The sequence below is a fragment of the Diabrotica virgifera genome, chromosome 5, assembly GCF_917563875.1.
Source record: "Diabrotica virgifera virgifera chromosome 5, PGI_DIABVI_V3a".
Taxonomy (NCBI): Eukaryota; Metazoa; Arthropoda; class Insecta; order Coleoptera; family Chrysomelidae; genus Diabrotica; species Diabrotica virgifera.
In genome coordinates this window covers 13,411,598-13,426,657 of record NC_065447.1, presented here as the reverse complement: position 1 = coordinate 13,426,657, position 15,060 = coordinate 13,411,598, and the positions used below count along the sequence as shown (strand labels likewise).

Here is a 15,060-nt window from a genome sequence, read left to right as displayed (position 1 = left end):
AATTTTAACTTAGTTAATACTTTTCGATTTATTTACGATTGAAAATGTTTATTTTTCGACAAAAATATCACGTTTTCAGGGGATTTTCACAAATAACTCAAAAAGTAAGTATTTGATCGAAAAAAATATTCTTAGCAAAAATGTAACGTAATATGAAAAAATGAAAAAAAAATTGTGAACTTGTAAAGTCTATAGACCCAGCAAAAGCAAAGTTGTAGCTCATGAAAAATACGTTCTTATTCGTCAAATTCCAAATCAAATATTTCAACGTGAAATAACCAAGAAATGAAACACTTTTCGGGAAAAAACCAATTAAAACTTTTTTAATAAAGCTTTATTTTTATGTTTTAAAAAAGTTTCTAGCATCAATACTAAGCGAGTTATGCTCAAAATCAAGTTGACTCCTTTTTTTTGGTAAAAAATAGTGAAAATCTCACCTACTTAGCAACCCAAATGAAATTAAATCGTTACCGCTTTACAAACAATTTACTTATGTATTTTTTACATGATTGAAAGGGCCTGATCACGAGTGTATGCAAAATACGAACAGCCATATTTTAACCAATTTTTGTCTTACAGAAAAACACAATGAATCTATCATATTTATAAAAGCAAAACCTACCTACTTTTTACTCCTTGAGATTTTTAGTATCCCTAATACTATTTAAGTTATTTTGAACAAAGGGCATTTTCCAATATTTTAGGAAAAATTTTTTTTACTATAAATTAAATTTTTTTCAAAACTAAGCACTTCTAACCGGTAAAAACCTTACAGATCGTAAACAATACACATAATGTATAAAGTGGTAAAGCGGTAATGATTAATTTTATTTACGTTGCTAAATAGGGGGAGCCAACTTTATTTTCAGCGTAACTCGCTTAGTTTTAATGCTAGGGACTTTTATATAAAACAGAATTAAAGATTTTTTAAATATTTTAAAAAATTTTAATGGGTTTTGTCCGAAAATTGCTTAATTTTTTGGTTATTTCAAGTTGAACAATTCGATTTGGAATTGGACGAATAAGAACGTATTTTTGATGAGCTAGGTACAACTTTGCTTTTACTGGTTTTATAGACTTTCTAACATACATTTTTTTTTGCTTTTTTAAAAGCTACATTTTTGCTAAGAATATTTTTTTCGATAAAATTACTCGAAAAGTATTGACTTAATTTAAAAATTATATAGAACCAAAGTTTTTTTAGAGTTAGTCAGTTGATCCATTTTGGGACTTACTTTAAACGCGTTTTTTACCCCCGAGAAGAGGTAACTGTAACTGTCACCCCCCAAGTAAAAGCAACCAATGGTACAAGTTCAACTTTGAAGTAGACAGTAAGTAGAATCTAAAACCAGATTTTCATGCAGTTCGGTATTGCCTCTGAAAACTACACTTCAAAACGGTCGTTTACTGGGCTATTGTTGTTTATGTGTCCCGATCTACAACCCTAAATACCGATTTGTTTTTGCTTATGTACCTATTAAAAACAAATCGGACCTGGCAACACTACTCTTGACAGTTTGAACATTTAATTTAAGCGAAAGGCAATGATTATTTTTCAAATACACATTTTTTTTCTTTTTTCTGAGAGCAGTAAAATGTATTTTGAATTAAATAAATTACTTACATTTTTCTTTTTGTCAATAAATTTAATTCAACAATTTTTTTATGGACACCCTGTATAAATAATTATATGTATGAATCTTTATATCACTGAACAGAGAATTGAATTACCTTTCAAATGAGCTACAACACCACCTCTATTCTCATTTAAAAAAAATCATCGATGACGTCATCACACCCAGATGGGTGACGTCACTAGTATGATATATATGAAAAAAGTCGTAATTTAGAAATAAAAATTGACCTGTTTCGGATTTTTTTCCAGAGTCGCCCATTCTCGAGAAAATGAATTTATTCCAACCTTTACGTGCTCACTGTATATTCACACTTGGTAAAGTTTTTACCCAGTATGTACTCTCAAATGTCTTTTCAAATGACCTGCTTGACTAAACTGCTTAAAACAAATCTCACACTTGAAAGGTTTTTCCCCAGTGTGCACTCTCAAATGTTTTTTTAAAGTACTTGCTACACTAAATTGCTTAAAACAAATCTTACACTTGTAAGGTTTTTCCCCAGTGTGCACTCTCAAATGTGTTTTCAAATGACCTGCTTCACTAAATTGCTTCAAACAAATCTCACACTTGAAAGGTTTTTCCCCAGTGTGCACTCTCAAATGCTTTTTCAAATTAATTGCTTGACTAAATTGCTTAAAACAAATCTCACACTTGTAAAGTTTTTCCCAAGTGTGAACTCTCAAATGTTTTTCCACAGTGTGCACTCTCAAATGTGTTTTCAAATGAACTGCTTGACTAAACTTCTTAAAACAAATTTCACATTTGTAAGGTTTTTCCCCAGTGTGCACTCTCAAATGTTTTTTCAAAATAATTGCTCGACTAAATTGCTTGAAACAAAGCTCACACTTGTAAGGTTTTTCCCCAGTGTGCACTCTCAAATGTTTCTTCAAACTACCTGCTTCACTAAATTGCTTAAAACAAATCTCACACTTGTAAGGTTTTTCCCCAGTGTGCACTCTCAAATGTTTCTTCAAACTACCTGCTTCACTAAATTGCTTAAAACAAATCTTACACTTGTAAGGTTTTTCCCCAGTGTGCACTCTCAAATGTTTTTTTAAAGCACTTGTTTCACTAAACTGCTTAAAACAAATCTCACACTTGAAAGGTTTTTCCCCAGTGTGCACTCTCAAATGTTTTTTTAAAGTACTTGCTACACTAAATTGCTTAAAACAAATCTTACACTTGTAAGGTTTTTCCCCAGTGTGCACTCTCAAATGTGTTTTCAAATTAATTGCTTGACTAAACTTCTTAAAACAAATTTCACATTTGTAAGGCTTTTCCCCAGTGTGCAGTCTCAAATGTTTTTTCAAATCTCCATCTTGACTAAATTGCTTAAAACAAATCTCACACTTGTAAGGTTTTTCCCCAGTGTGCACTCTCAAATGTGTTTTCAAATGACCTGCTTCACTAAATTGCTTCAAACAAATCTCACACTTGAAAGGTTTTTCCCCAGTGTGCACTCTCAAATGCTTTTTCAAATTAATTGCTTGACTAAATTGCTTAAAACAAATCTCACACTTGTAAAGTTTTTCCCCAGTGTGAACTCTCAAATGTTTTTCCACAGTGTGCACTCTCAAATGTGTTTTCAAATGAACTGCTTGACTAAACTTCTTAAAACAAATTTCACATTTGTAAGGCTTTTCCCCAGTGTGCAGTCTCAAATGTTTTTTTAAAGTAATTGCTACACTAAATTGCTTAAAACAAATCTCACACTTGTAAGGTTTTTCCCCAGTGTGCACTCTCAAATGTCTTTTCAAATTACCTGCTTGACTGAACTGCTTAAAACAAATCTCACACTTGTAAGGTTTTTCCCCAGTGTGCACTCTCAAATGGTTTTTCAAATTACCTGCTTGACTGAACTGCTTAAAAGAAATCTCACAGTTGTATGGTCTTACCCCAGAATGCACTCTCATATGTAATTTTAAAACACATTTTTGAGAAAACTGCTTAAAACAAATTTCACATTTAAAAGGTCTTTTTCCAGTCACAACTTCCATATTTTCATTTAATCTTGTTCCTTCAATGTGTAGACTCATATCATTTCCTTCGTAAGATGAATCTTCAATGGGTTTCTCCATAATCTCCATTTTGATTTCATCTTTGAGATAACCTAAAATACAAACCAGTGTAATTATTTGAGTAAAACGGAAAGTGAATGCAATAATCAAGTTAAATGAGTGAAAATACTTTCGACCACGAATCAAGTAATCTGTTAATCGAGGTACACAGTATCAAGCGACTTTGCTAGGAGAATATTCCAATAATGCGTCACAGATTACTTATATGAAACGTGGTCATTTTGTACTCTACAGAGTATGACATGACAAAAAAGAAAATAATCGTTTCGATTTGATTCAATTTGAGTCTTTTGCCATCCTCTGACACCTGATGTTTCGGAATCTATTCCTTGTCAAAGAGGCTTCGCAAGAAGCCTGAATTGAGCCATAACGAAACGAAAAGATGGTGCAAATATTAAAATATGTGCACCGGAGTATGGTTAGACTGTCCTCTAACGGGAAACGATGAAACGCCGCTTGGTACTGTGTTCATCGGTTAACAGATTAATTTATTCGTGGTCGAAATTATTTCCACTCATTTCATCGTTCCCCGTTAGAGGACAGTCTAACCATACTCCGGTGCAAATATTTTAATATTTGCACCATCTTTTCGTTTCGTTATGGCTCAATTCAGGCTTTTTGCGAAGCCTCTTTAACAAGAAATAGATTCCGAAACATCAGGTGTCAGAGGATGGCAAGAGACTCGAATTGAATCGAAACGAAACGATTATTTTCTTTTTTTTTAATAAAATTAAAGCATAATAAAATTTAACATTCTGATCATATATATATAACCGGTTCTATAGCGTTCTACGCCTTCCGGTACCCAATCGCCAAGCCTGTCGATCTAGCCAGTCATTTTCTTGAAGATTTCTTTCTGACATGGCTTTTGTAATTCCTTGTTTCCAGGAGGTCGGTGGCCTTCCTCTTTTCCGTTTTTCTGGCGGTATCCACATATACGGCGGATACATTCTGATCAACGGCATCTAAATAATATCAAAACCGCACAATGGTGGTCTATTGGGAACAAAAATAACACTATATTTATATTTTCTTGACTGACTTTGGAGAAAAAACATGCTCACTATATTTATGCTCACTGTATTGTTTCAACAACTATATCAAACGGATAGATATTGGCCTAAAAATTATCCAAAATAATTTTGGAAGTACATAAATGATAAGCGATCTAGTCACAGCTTACCTAACTCATTATTTTATCAAGCCCAATCAGCAACAAATGGCAAATAAATAGCTAATTTATTTATGAACTTCTTCCAAACTGTGTATTCACCTATTAACAACAACCTTTACGTACCTATCCAGCCATTAAATATCAACTTTAATACAAATATTTGTCCTTCAAAGATTACCATGCCTGATATTTTTAATGGCATATGTGAACTGCCCAATAAGCTTAGTGCTGGTTCAGATGGAGTGCCTAATTATTTATTAAAAAGTGTGTCTGTACCCTTGTAATGCCGTGTGCTATGTTCTTTAACAGATCTCTGGAAACCTCTATGTTTCCTCTTCATGGAAAGAAAGTTATGTTGTTCCTATATTTAAAAATGGTCAGAAAGACAACAATGAAATTTATCGTAGCATTTGTATACAATCTGCAATCCCTAAGCTCTTCGACTGTCTTATAGTAAAGCAACTTTCTTGGTTCTGTAAAGGCTTAATATCTCAATCTCAACATGGTTTTTATAGCAAAAGATCCACTGCAAAAAGTGTGGTTTGCTATCAATCTGATACATTATCTCAAATGGAAGACCGTGCTATATACACAGATTTTTCCAAGACATTTGATCGTGTTGATCACCAAATACTTTTGGGCAAATTAATTAATGTAGGCTTTCATGACAGGTTTATTGAATGGATTGAAAACTCTACATATATGGTAGAAGTCAAAGAGTCAAGATATGTTGTATCTGTCTGGCAGTATTTCAATAACATCTGGAGTTTCTCAAGATGCCCACACTTCTCCACTTCTTTTAAATATCTTTGTTAACGACATCACTTCCTGTTTCCTATATAGCAAATGTCTAATGTTGGCAGATTACTTAAAATTTTGGAAAGTTACAGATAGCCTAAAAGACCAAGCGCCATTGCAAGATGACTTAGACAGACTACAAAGTTGGCGCAATCAGAACAAACTCCACTTGAATTTAAAAAAATGTTGTTTAATAAACATAATAAAAAATGTTGTTTTCTCGTAAAGTCAATAGAATCGAAACAACCTATACTATTAACAATAAGCCATTGAATTATGTTTCTTCTATTTGGGATTTGGGTGTTATTTTCGATGAGAAAGAAGCTTACTTTCTGTGACCACATAAACACTGTTTCAATAAAGGCACCTAAACGTCTCGGTTTTGTTACTAGGAATTGCAAGTATTTCTCCATTAATTCAACAAGATTAGTGTACTGTTGCTTAGTTAGCACTATTTTAGAATACTGCTCTGTTGTTTGGTCACCCTATTTTCAGAATAATATTGATATGTTAGAAAGAGTCCAGGATAAATTTTTGAAATATTGTGCTTAGGGAGCGTTCAAGTATTACGTAACGCAATTTTTGAAGATTTTTGACCCCCCCCTCCCCCCCATGTAACGCACCATAACGTTTTTATGTGCCCCCCTCCCCCTACCTAAACGTTACGTAACACCCAAGTAACCATTTGAACCTAAATGGAAAACTAGGTTGCGAAAAGTACCGGAAACTCGGTAAAAGAACTTGAGGTAATAATAAAAACTTACAATCATCATCCAGCCTCACATGTCCACTGCTGAACATAGGCCTCCTCCCCTCGTTTCCAACCACGTCTACCCTGCGCCGCTCTCATCCAGTTTTTATTTAGCTTTCTTACGTCGTCAATCCATCTTGTAGGCGGTCGACCAACGCTTCGCTTGTCTTCTCTTAACCTCCATTCCAATAACCTTTTTGTCCATCGCCCATCTGTCATTCTGGCTATGTGTCCTGCCCATCTCCACTTCAACCTGGCTATCCTTTCGATGACGAAAGTCACCTTTGTTCTTCTCCTGATTTCTCAGTTTTTGATTTTGTCTTGCAGAGTTATTCCTAACATTGACCGCTCAATTCTTCTCTGCGTTACTCTTAGTTTGGTAGCCGAGGCTTTAGTTAAGGTAAGTGTTTCTGATCCGTACGTCAAGACTGGGAGGACGCACAAATCAAATACCTTTCTCTTTAGGCATGTGGACAACTCACTTTTAAAAGTTTCTCTCAGTTTTTCAAATACTGCCACCCAAGAACGATTCTTCTATTCAGTTCATGTGTCTGGTTATCACTGCTAATCGTAATTTCATGTTCCATGACATGAAATATGTCCAAAACTTATAATAATAATCTTTTATTACTAATTTTACATTTATATTTTCCCTACTTGACCCCATCCTGACATACATTTTGGCTTCATCCTTTATTGTTCTTCTCATGTATTTTTCTATTTTATCTTTTTTAATAAAAGCTTAAAATAAAATAACATGTTTATTATTTCAACATTTTATTTTGCTTAGTAAAAATTTTTGTATAACGAATAATATACGATGTTGCCAGTAGTTTCGGAAAAATAGTGAAAAAACTGTGTAAAACTTTTTGTTCTTCAACGCCCTGTTACAAAAATGAATTAGTAAGCAAACCCCAATTATTTTTCAATTTTTCACCTATCCTAGAGATCGTGTTACCTTTTTCTGAAACATCCTGTATATATTTATAAGAAGGCACTTATGGAATAAAATTATTTCTGTCCTTGTTTGAAACAATTTTAAAAAACGCTGAGACCCGTAGATTTTCATAGGTATATCAAAATGTGTGCTTTTTAAACATAAATTTAAATGTACAGGGTGATTCACGCAAGCCTACCGTAGTCCATAAGCTTTATTTTTAATGGAACACCCTGTATAGTTTTATATTTTTAAAAGCTGCTTAACAATCTGATTTCATGCTCTTTATGAATAATACAGGATCATTTAAAATTATAATGTATGGAAACCACTTATGGAATAAAATTGCTTGTGTCATGTGTCATTATTTTAGAAAAATATAAAAACGCTAGGATACGTCAACTTTTAAATTCAACTATGGACTATTTAAACATAAATTTGAATATACAGGGTGATTCACTCAAGTCTAGCATAGTCCATTATCTTTAATTTTAATTAAACACCCTGTATATTTTTGTTTTTAGAAGCTGCTTAACAACCTCATCTCAAAAATGTGTATTATGTAGGGTCTATTATGAATAATGCAAGTGAAATTTTGAAATTATGTATAATTTTCGTCAAGATATTTCACATAAAACTTTTTTTTATTGGCCTGGACTTTATGTCAATCAGCCAGTCACAACATGACTACATAACAACACATAAAACTTTGAAATTAATAATTCAGGAATCACACCTTAAAATAAGGGTATTATTTTTTAAATACCTATCAATTTTCTAAACTAAGTATCAATATAGTGGGTTTTGTATTTAATGCTTTTTATTTAAAGACATTTTTAAATCATTTAACCGCATTTGCGGTAATAATAAAAACTTTTTAGACTTTTTGAGGTAATGATAAGAACGACATTTAATTAATTATTAAAGTATTAATTAATTCACTTTAACAACACTGACAAGAGCAATACATATTATTCTCTGTATTACGTATTTACAGAAAGAAAACTAGACTGCATAATAAATATGGACTTCATAAAAAGAATAGACAAACGATTTATGACTCTCTCTTAAAATTTCTTTGGTCTGAACCCATCTGTAACTGTATCTTTTTAGCTTTTGTTCTCCAAAAATGTCAATTATTGCAAACATATGTTACTGTTCTTGATCTGGTGACAAATTTGAAGATTTTTCACTTGAATAGATAAATATTGTCCTATTGTAGTTGTAGAAGGGCCGGAACATGAGCGGATCATAAGGGGCAATATAATACAATCTAGGGGTTCTCTGTAAAATATAAACGAAAGTTGCAAAGTTGGGAGATTTTGATTCCGTAGTCTTTTTTATTTACATAAGTTAAAAAACAATGTTACGTAACGCGCTGTTCGAACCCCCCTCTCCCCATGTAACGCACCGTAACGTTTTACAAGACCCCCCTCCCCCCAAACTGCGTTACGTAATACTTGAACGCTCCCTTACCATGTTCACACTACCATGTATTAGAAATCATTATTCCCTTATCGAACATCACGTATCTTTACCTCCACTCAAGAACCGTCATGATATGTCAGGTGCTATATTTATATATAAGATCATACGTGGATTTATTGATTGTCCAAACCTGTTAAATCACATTAACTTTAATGTTCCAAACCAAGCTCTACGTTACCACAATGTTTTCAACATTCCATTCCACAGAACAACCTATGGTATTCACAACCCATACATGGTAGTGATGTTGAAAAAGTAACTATTCATTACAAGGTACTCGTTACTTACGAATACCGAAAGTAACGATTACTATATAGTCGAGGAAATGAAGCTGAAAAAATGGCAAAACCTCGCAATTTTTTCGTCCAGCATCGATTTGTACAAAAATTTGGAATTAGGCTCATTACACCCTCTAGTTCATTTTCTATATTGAGCCGTTGTACGCTTTTGGTTTTTTAAGGGTGAAAACTACCCCCAATTGTAAAAAATTATAAAATATCATTTTAAACTTTAATATTGTCAACATTTGGTTCTTATTAGTTACATAATGATTGTTTTATGCTTTAAGATATACTACCATAATATTTCAACCCTCAAAACCACCCTTATTGGAGCTATATATAAAAAAATTACTTATCCTAAAAGAATAATTTCGGCTTGCATCGATTTACATAAAAATTTGGGATTAGGATCATCTCACACTGTACTTCATATTCTATATCATGCTTAAGGGCGTTGATTATTTTTAGGGGTGTAAACTACCCCTTATTGTCAAAAATTATATAAAAACATTGTAAACTTTAATATGGGTAAAATTTGGTTTTGATTGGTTAAATAATGATTGTTTTATACTTTTGGATATAATATAATATTTCAACCCTAAAAAACCACCCTTAATAACATTACAGTTTTTATAAGTAGATATTTTAATAGATCTATACAGAAAAAATAGACATAACTGCCATACAAGAAATGAGGTGGATTGGAAACAATATAATGGAAAAAAGAAGCCACACGATCCTAGCTGCGATCCTAAAGATCACGTCTTGGGCACTGGATTCATAGTAAACAAGAGAGTAAAACATACTATAAGAGATTTCAGAGCAATTAGCCCCAGAATGTGCATTTTAAGAGTTAAAGGACGTTTCTTTAATTACAGTCTAATTAATGCGCATGCCCCGACAGAAGAAAAAGAAGATGAAACTAAAGAAGAGTTTTATGATGAACTAGAGTCCGCATATCAGTCATGCCCAAAAAATGATATAAAAATAATCTATGGAGACCTAAACGCCAAAGTTGGAAGAGAACAGCAATTCCAACCCACAATAGGTAGGCACAGTCTCCATGAGCAATCAAATGACAATGGCAATAGGTTAATAAACCTAGCAAGATCACTTAACATGGTGATTGCTAGCACATACTTCGCTCGCAAAGATATACACAAGGGTACCTGGAAGTCCCCAGATGGAATGACAGTAAATATGATAGATCATGTTATTGTAGACTCGAGACACCAATCGAATATAATAAACGTCCGCACCAGAAGAGGGGCAAATGCGGATTCTGATCACTACCTGGTCGAAAGTAGAGTAAGGGCTAGAATTTCAAACATCAAAAAGGAAAGAGGCTCTAAACATGAACGATACAAGGTAGAAGGACTCAAAGAAACAAACAAAAATAAAGAGTATAAAGAAAAGATAAGCATCAAACTAGAAAACAGACCAAAACATGAAAACCCAAATAAGGAGTGGGAAGAGTGCAGAGAAATCATAAAAGAGACAGCTAAAGAAGTGTTAGGCATAGAAGATAAAGAAAGAAGAACAAGAACGAATGACTGGTTTGACGAAGAATGTCAGATTATAACAGACAGAAAAAACAGAGCATATTTACTGATGCAACAGGGGCACAGAACCCGACAAGCAGAGGAAGAATATAAACAACTACGCAGAGAAGAAAAGAAAACTCACCGAAGAAAAAAGAGAGAATATATGAACAAAGAACTTCAGGAACTGCAAGAACTAAGTAGATCGACAGAGACAAGAAAATTTTATCAGAAACTGAACAAAAGCAGAAAAGACTTCAAACCGAGAACGACGATGTGTAGAGATAAGGAAGGTAATATATTGACAGAACAGCAAGAGATACTAAGAAGATGGACAGACCATTTTACGGAAAAGCTTGAAGGAGATGGGAGTGAGACGAACCCTGATATACCATTAGACCAAGCAGACAACAGAGAAAAGAGTCAACCAACAATAGCCGAGATTAGAACAGCAGTAGACAAATTAAAGAACAATAAATCACCGGGATCGGATCAAGTAGCATCGGAATTCTGAAGGAAGGAGGAGACGCACTACAGAAAACAATACATGTATTGATAACAAAGATATGGTCAAATAAACAGCTACCAGCGGAGTGGAATAGTGGTATTATTGTACCATTACATAAAAAAGGGAATCAGTTAGAATGTGGAAACTACCGTGGAATCACGCTGCTGAATGCAGCATACAAAATAATGTCCAACGTCATTTATGAAAGACTTAGACCACACGCTGAAAAAATAGTTGGCAGGTACCAAAGTGGCTTCTGTAGACAGAAGTCAACAATAGACCAGATATTTGTTCTGCGACAGATCCTTGAAAAAACAAGTGAACATAACATCGACACACATCATCTCTTCATAGACTTCGAAAGCGCATATGACAATATAAACCGAGAATTCTTAATAAAAACAATGAAAGAATTTAATATACCAACACAACTAATAGAACTGATAAAAGAATCTCTAAAAGTAGAAAGTAAAATCCGGATACAAAACGAACTAACGGAAACAATAGATGTGAAAAAGGGACTACGCCAGGGAGACGCTCTATCATGCATCTTGTTCAACATTGTACTCGAGAAAATAATGAGGGACACAACAGTCAATACTCGAGGAACAATAATTAATAAAAGCGTGCAAATACTAGCATTTGCAGATGATGTTGACATAATCGCAAGATCAAGAAGAGAAATGATAGAGGCATTCAATCAAATAGCACAAGCTGCACAAAATAGTGGCCTGAAAATCAACCAGAACAAAACAAAATATATGCAGGTAAGTAAAAACACAGAAATAAGGCAGCCACAAAATATAACAATAGGAGAATACAACATTGAGGGGGTAAAAAACTTTACATACTTGGGGTCCCTAGTCACATCTGATAATAACGTAGCAGAGGAAGTGAAGAGGCGAATATTTATTGCCAATAAAAGTTATCATGGCTTAATTCGGCAACTAAGATCAGACAACGTCGCAAGGAAAACAAAATGCCAAATATACAAAACCCTAATAAGACCGGTACTCACATACGGCTCAGAAACCTGGACACTCACTAAAAGAGAGGAAACATTGCTAGCCACCTTTGAAAGAAAAATCTTGCGACACATATATAAGGGCACAAAAGAAAATGGAATTTGGCGAAGAAGGTACAACTTTGAACTATACGAAATATACCAGGATCCAGATATCATAACATTCATTAAAATAGGACGGCTGCGTTGGATGGGACATGTAGAAAGAATGGAAGAAGGCGAAATACCAAAAAAAATATTCAAACAGATGCCAGTAGGAAAAAGAACAAGAGGAAGACCGAAGCTGAGATATTTAGAACAAATAGAAAATGATATAAAAATCTTAAAAATAAAAAACTGGAGAAAAAAAGCACGAAACAGATCAGAGTGGAGAAGAATCCTGGAACAGGCCAAGACCCAGAAAGGGCTGTCGAGCCAATGATGATGATGATACAGAAAAAAAGTAGAATTAAAGAATTAGAAAAACATTTATTTACACAAAAATACGAATTTACAAATATGTACAAATAAAATACAAATAGGTTTTTAGTCATTTTCCAGTATACGAACCGGTTCTGTGGTACTATACATAGTGTAGGAAACAGAGGTTGAACCTTGCAAAATGGACACAAGTCCGGTTTTATTTTTTTTCTGGCATATCAAGGGGTGATTGTTATAAGACTAACTTTTTCTGAAAAAATTTCGCCCCGGAACCCCCCTTTTCACCCCTTTAAAGGGGGTAATTTATGGTTTTTGCAGAACGTAGCCCTTCCTGTACCTTTTACAAAAAATTTCTTTTATAGAAATATGAAGAGGACTATATTTTCTACGATTTATTTCCGACAGCATCTCTCTATCATCCACCGTTTAGCAAGGGTGGCGCCCCAAAATTGACTGTTATAAGACTAACTTTTTCTGAAAAAATTTCGCCCCGGAACCCCCCTTTTCACCCCTTTAAAGGGGGTAATTTATGGTTTTTGCAGAACGTAGCCCTTCCTGTACCTTTTACAAAAAATTTCTTTTATAGAAATATGAAGAGGACTATATTTTCTACGATTTATTTCCGACAGCATCTCTCTATCATCCACCGTTTAGCAAGGGTGGCGCCCCAAAATTGACAAGTTTTTAAAAAAGATGTTTTTAAAAAAAATATATTTTTCCCTGACTGTAACGGAAATTAAAAAGAAATGCTGCGGAGATTATTCACAAATAGATGATTGATTTTTTGGTATAGGTCTCACTTAAGGGTAATTGCCCTTTTTTTAATTACAGGGTGTTACATTTTAAAAAACCCCTTTTTATACCATCTGAACCATTTATGCTAGAGTAAAAAGATTTTCAGCGATTACCCATGTATTGGTGTTATTTACAAATTTGTATAATGAACCCCCATTTTTTCCCTGGAACCACAAAAAAAAAGAAGAATTAATAAATAAAGTGATTTTCTTGGAATCCTTCACACACAATGCCCTTCATTAATATACTTCATATATCATTTTATGCAAGTTATTATTACCCATGCATGGACACTAAAAGCGATTTCCTAGTGCAACCCCTGTAGCCAAAAACAATAAATAAAATGGGGGGTTGAAAATTTTTTTTTGTTTTTTGCTTTTTGATCCATATGGACATATGCTTCATCAATAGTGCTTTTCAAAAATATATATAGTTATTGCAACATCCCTGCGCAAACCACCCCTATCCTTGAAAATATACTGCAGAAACTACCCCTATACCTTATCCAGCATGTTTTTACGATTTTCTCATTACCTATTCATTTTTTTTAAACAAAACTTATACAAGGTTAAAGACCACTATTTACTCTAAAAATTAGGTCCTATTCATTTTTTTCGTTTAAGCAACCGCTACGGCACAGTGGCGCCGTAAACCTCATATATGCTTTGACGGGCTCCAGTTTTTCTTTATTTTTTCGTCATCTGTTGGTTTTATTGATAAAGTACTTATGTAAAATAAAAGAACACAGTGTAACCTACAAATCATCACCTATGCACATTTTACATTCTTTGCTCCCCAAAGCTACAGTGGTGGCCCAAAATAAATTTTTTCATATTTTCGCCACCTACACGCATTTTATTGCGTTAATGCTACCTTAATAGCACAATATTCACCCCTAAGTGGTCGCTAAGCAGTGGGGGATCCAGGGAGGGGTGATGGGGGCGATCACCCCCACCCCTCTCAAACCAAGTGATATTATATTTGAAGATTATAAAAATATTCATTTATTTTTATAGAAATACTTATATTATATTAATATTATTTTTATAAGAATGACTTTTTATGCTTTAGCGACAGTGGAGGATCCAGCATCGGTAAGAGGGGGGTGCCAATTGGTTAAATTTCTATAAAAATAAATGAATATTTTTATAATCTTTGAATATAATATCACTTGGTTTGAGAGGGGTGGAGGTGATCACCCCCATCACCCCTCCCTGGATCCGCCACTGCGTAGCGACCACCTAAGGGTAAATATTGTGCTGTTAAGGTAGCATTAATGCAATAAAATGCATGTAGGTGGCGAAAATATACAAAAATTTATTTTGGGCCACCACTGTGGCTTTGGGGAGCAAAGAATGTAAAATGTGCATAAGTCATAATTTGTAGGTTACACTGTGTTGTTTTATTTTGCATAAGTACTTTATCAATAAAACGAACAGATGACGAAAAAAAAAACAAAACCTGGAGCCCGCCAAAGCATATATGAGGTTTACGGCGCCACTGTGCCGTAACGGTTGCTTATACGAAAAAATGAATAGGACATAATTTTTAGAGTAAATAGTGGTCTTTAACCTTGTATAAGTTTTGTTTAAAAAGAATACATAGGTAATGAGAAAATCGTAAAAACATGT

The 15,060-nt window shown here is 33.9% G+C and overlaps 1 protein-coding gene across 1 annotated transcript in view; it reads right to left on the bottom strand.

The window, feature by feature from the left end:
• The window catches only part of LOC126884936 (zinc finger protein 239-like), a 68,914-nt gene extending 65,220 nt beyond the window's left edge, over positions 1-3,694 (bottom strand). The window contains exon 1 of the mRNA XM_050651291.1: positions 3,530-3,694. Within this exon, the coding sequence (XP_050507248.1) occupies positions 3,530-3,566 (37 nt within the window). The 5' untranslated portion in view covers positions 3,567-3,694. The remainder of the gene's footprint in view (positions 1-3,529) is intronic.
• Positions 3,695-15,060: the final 11,366 nt, after the last annotated feature.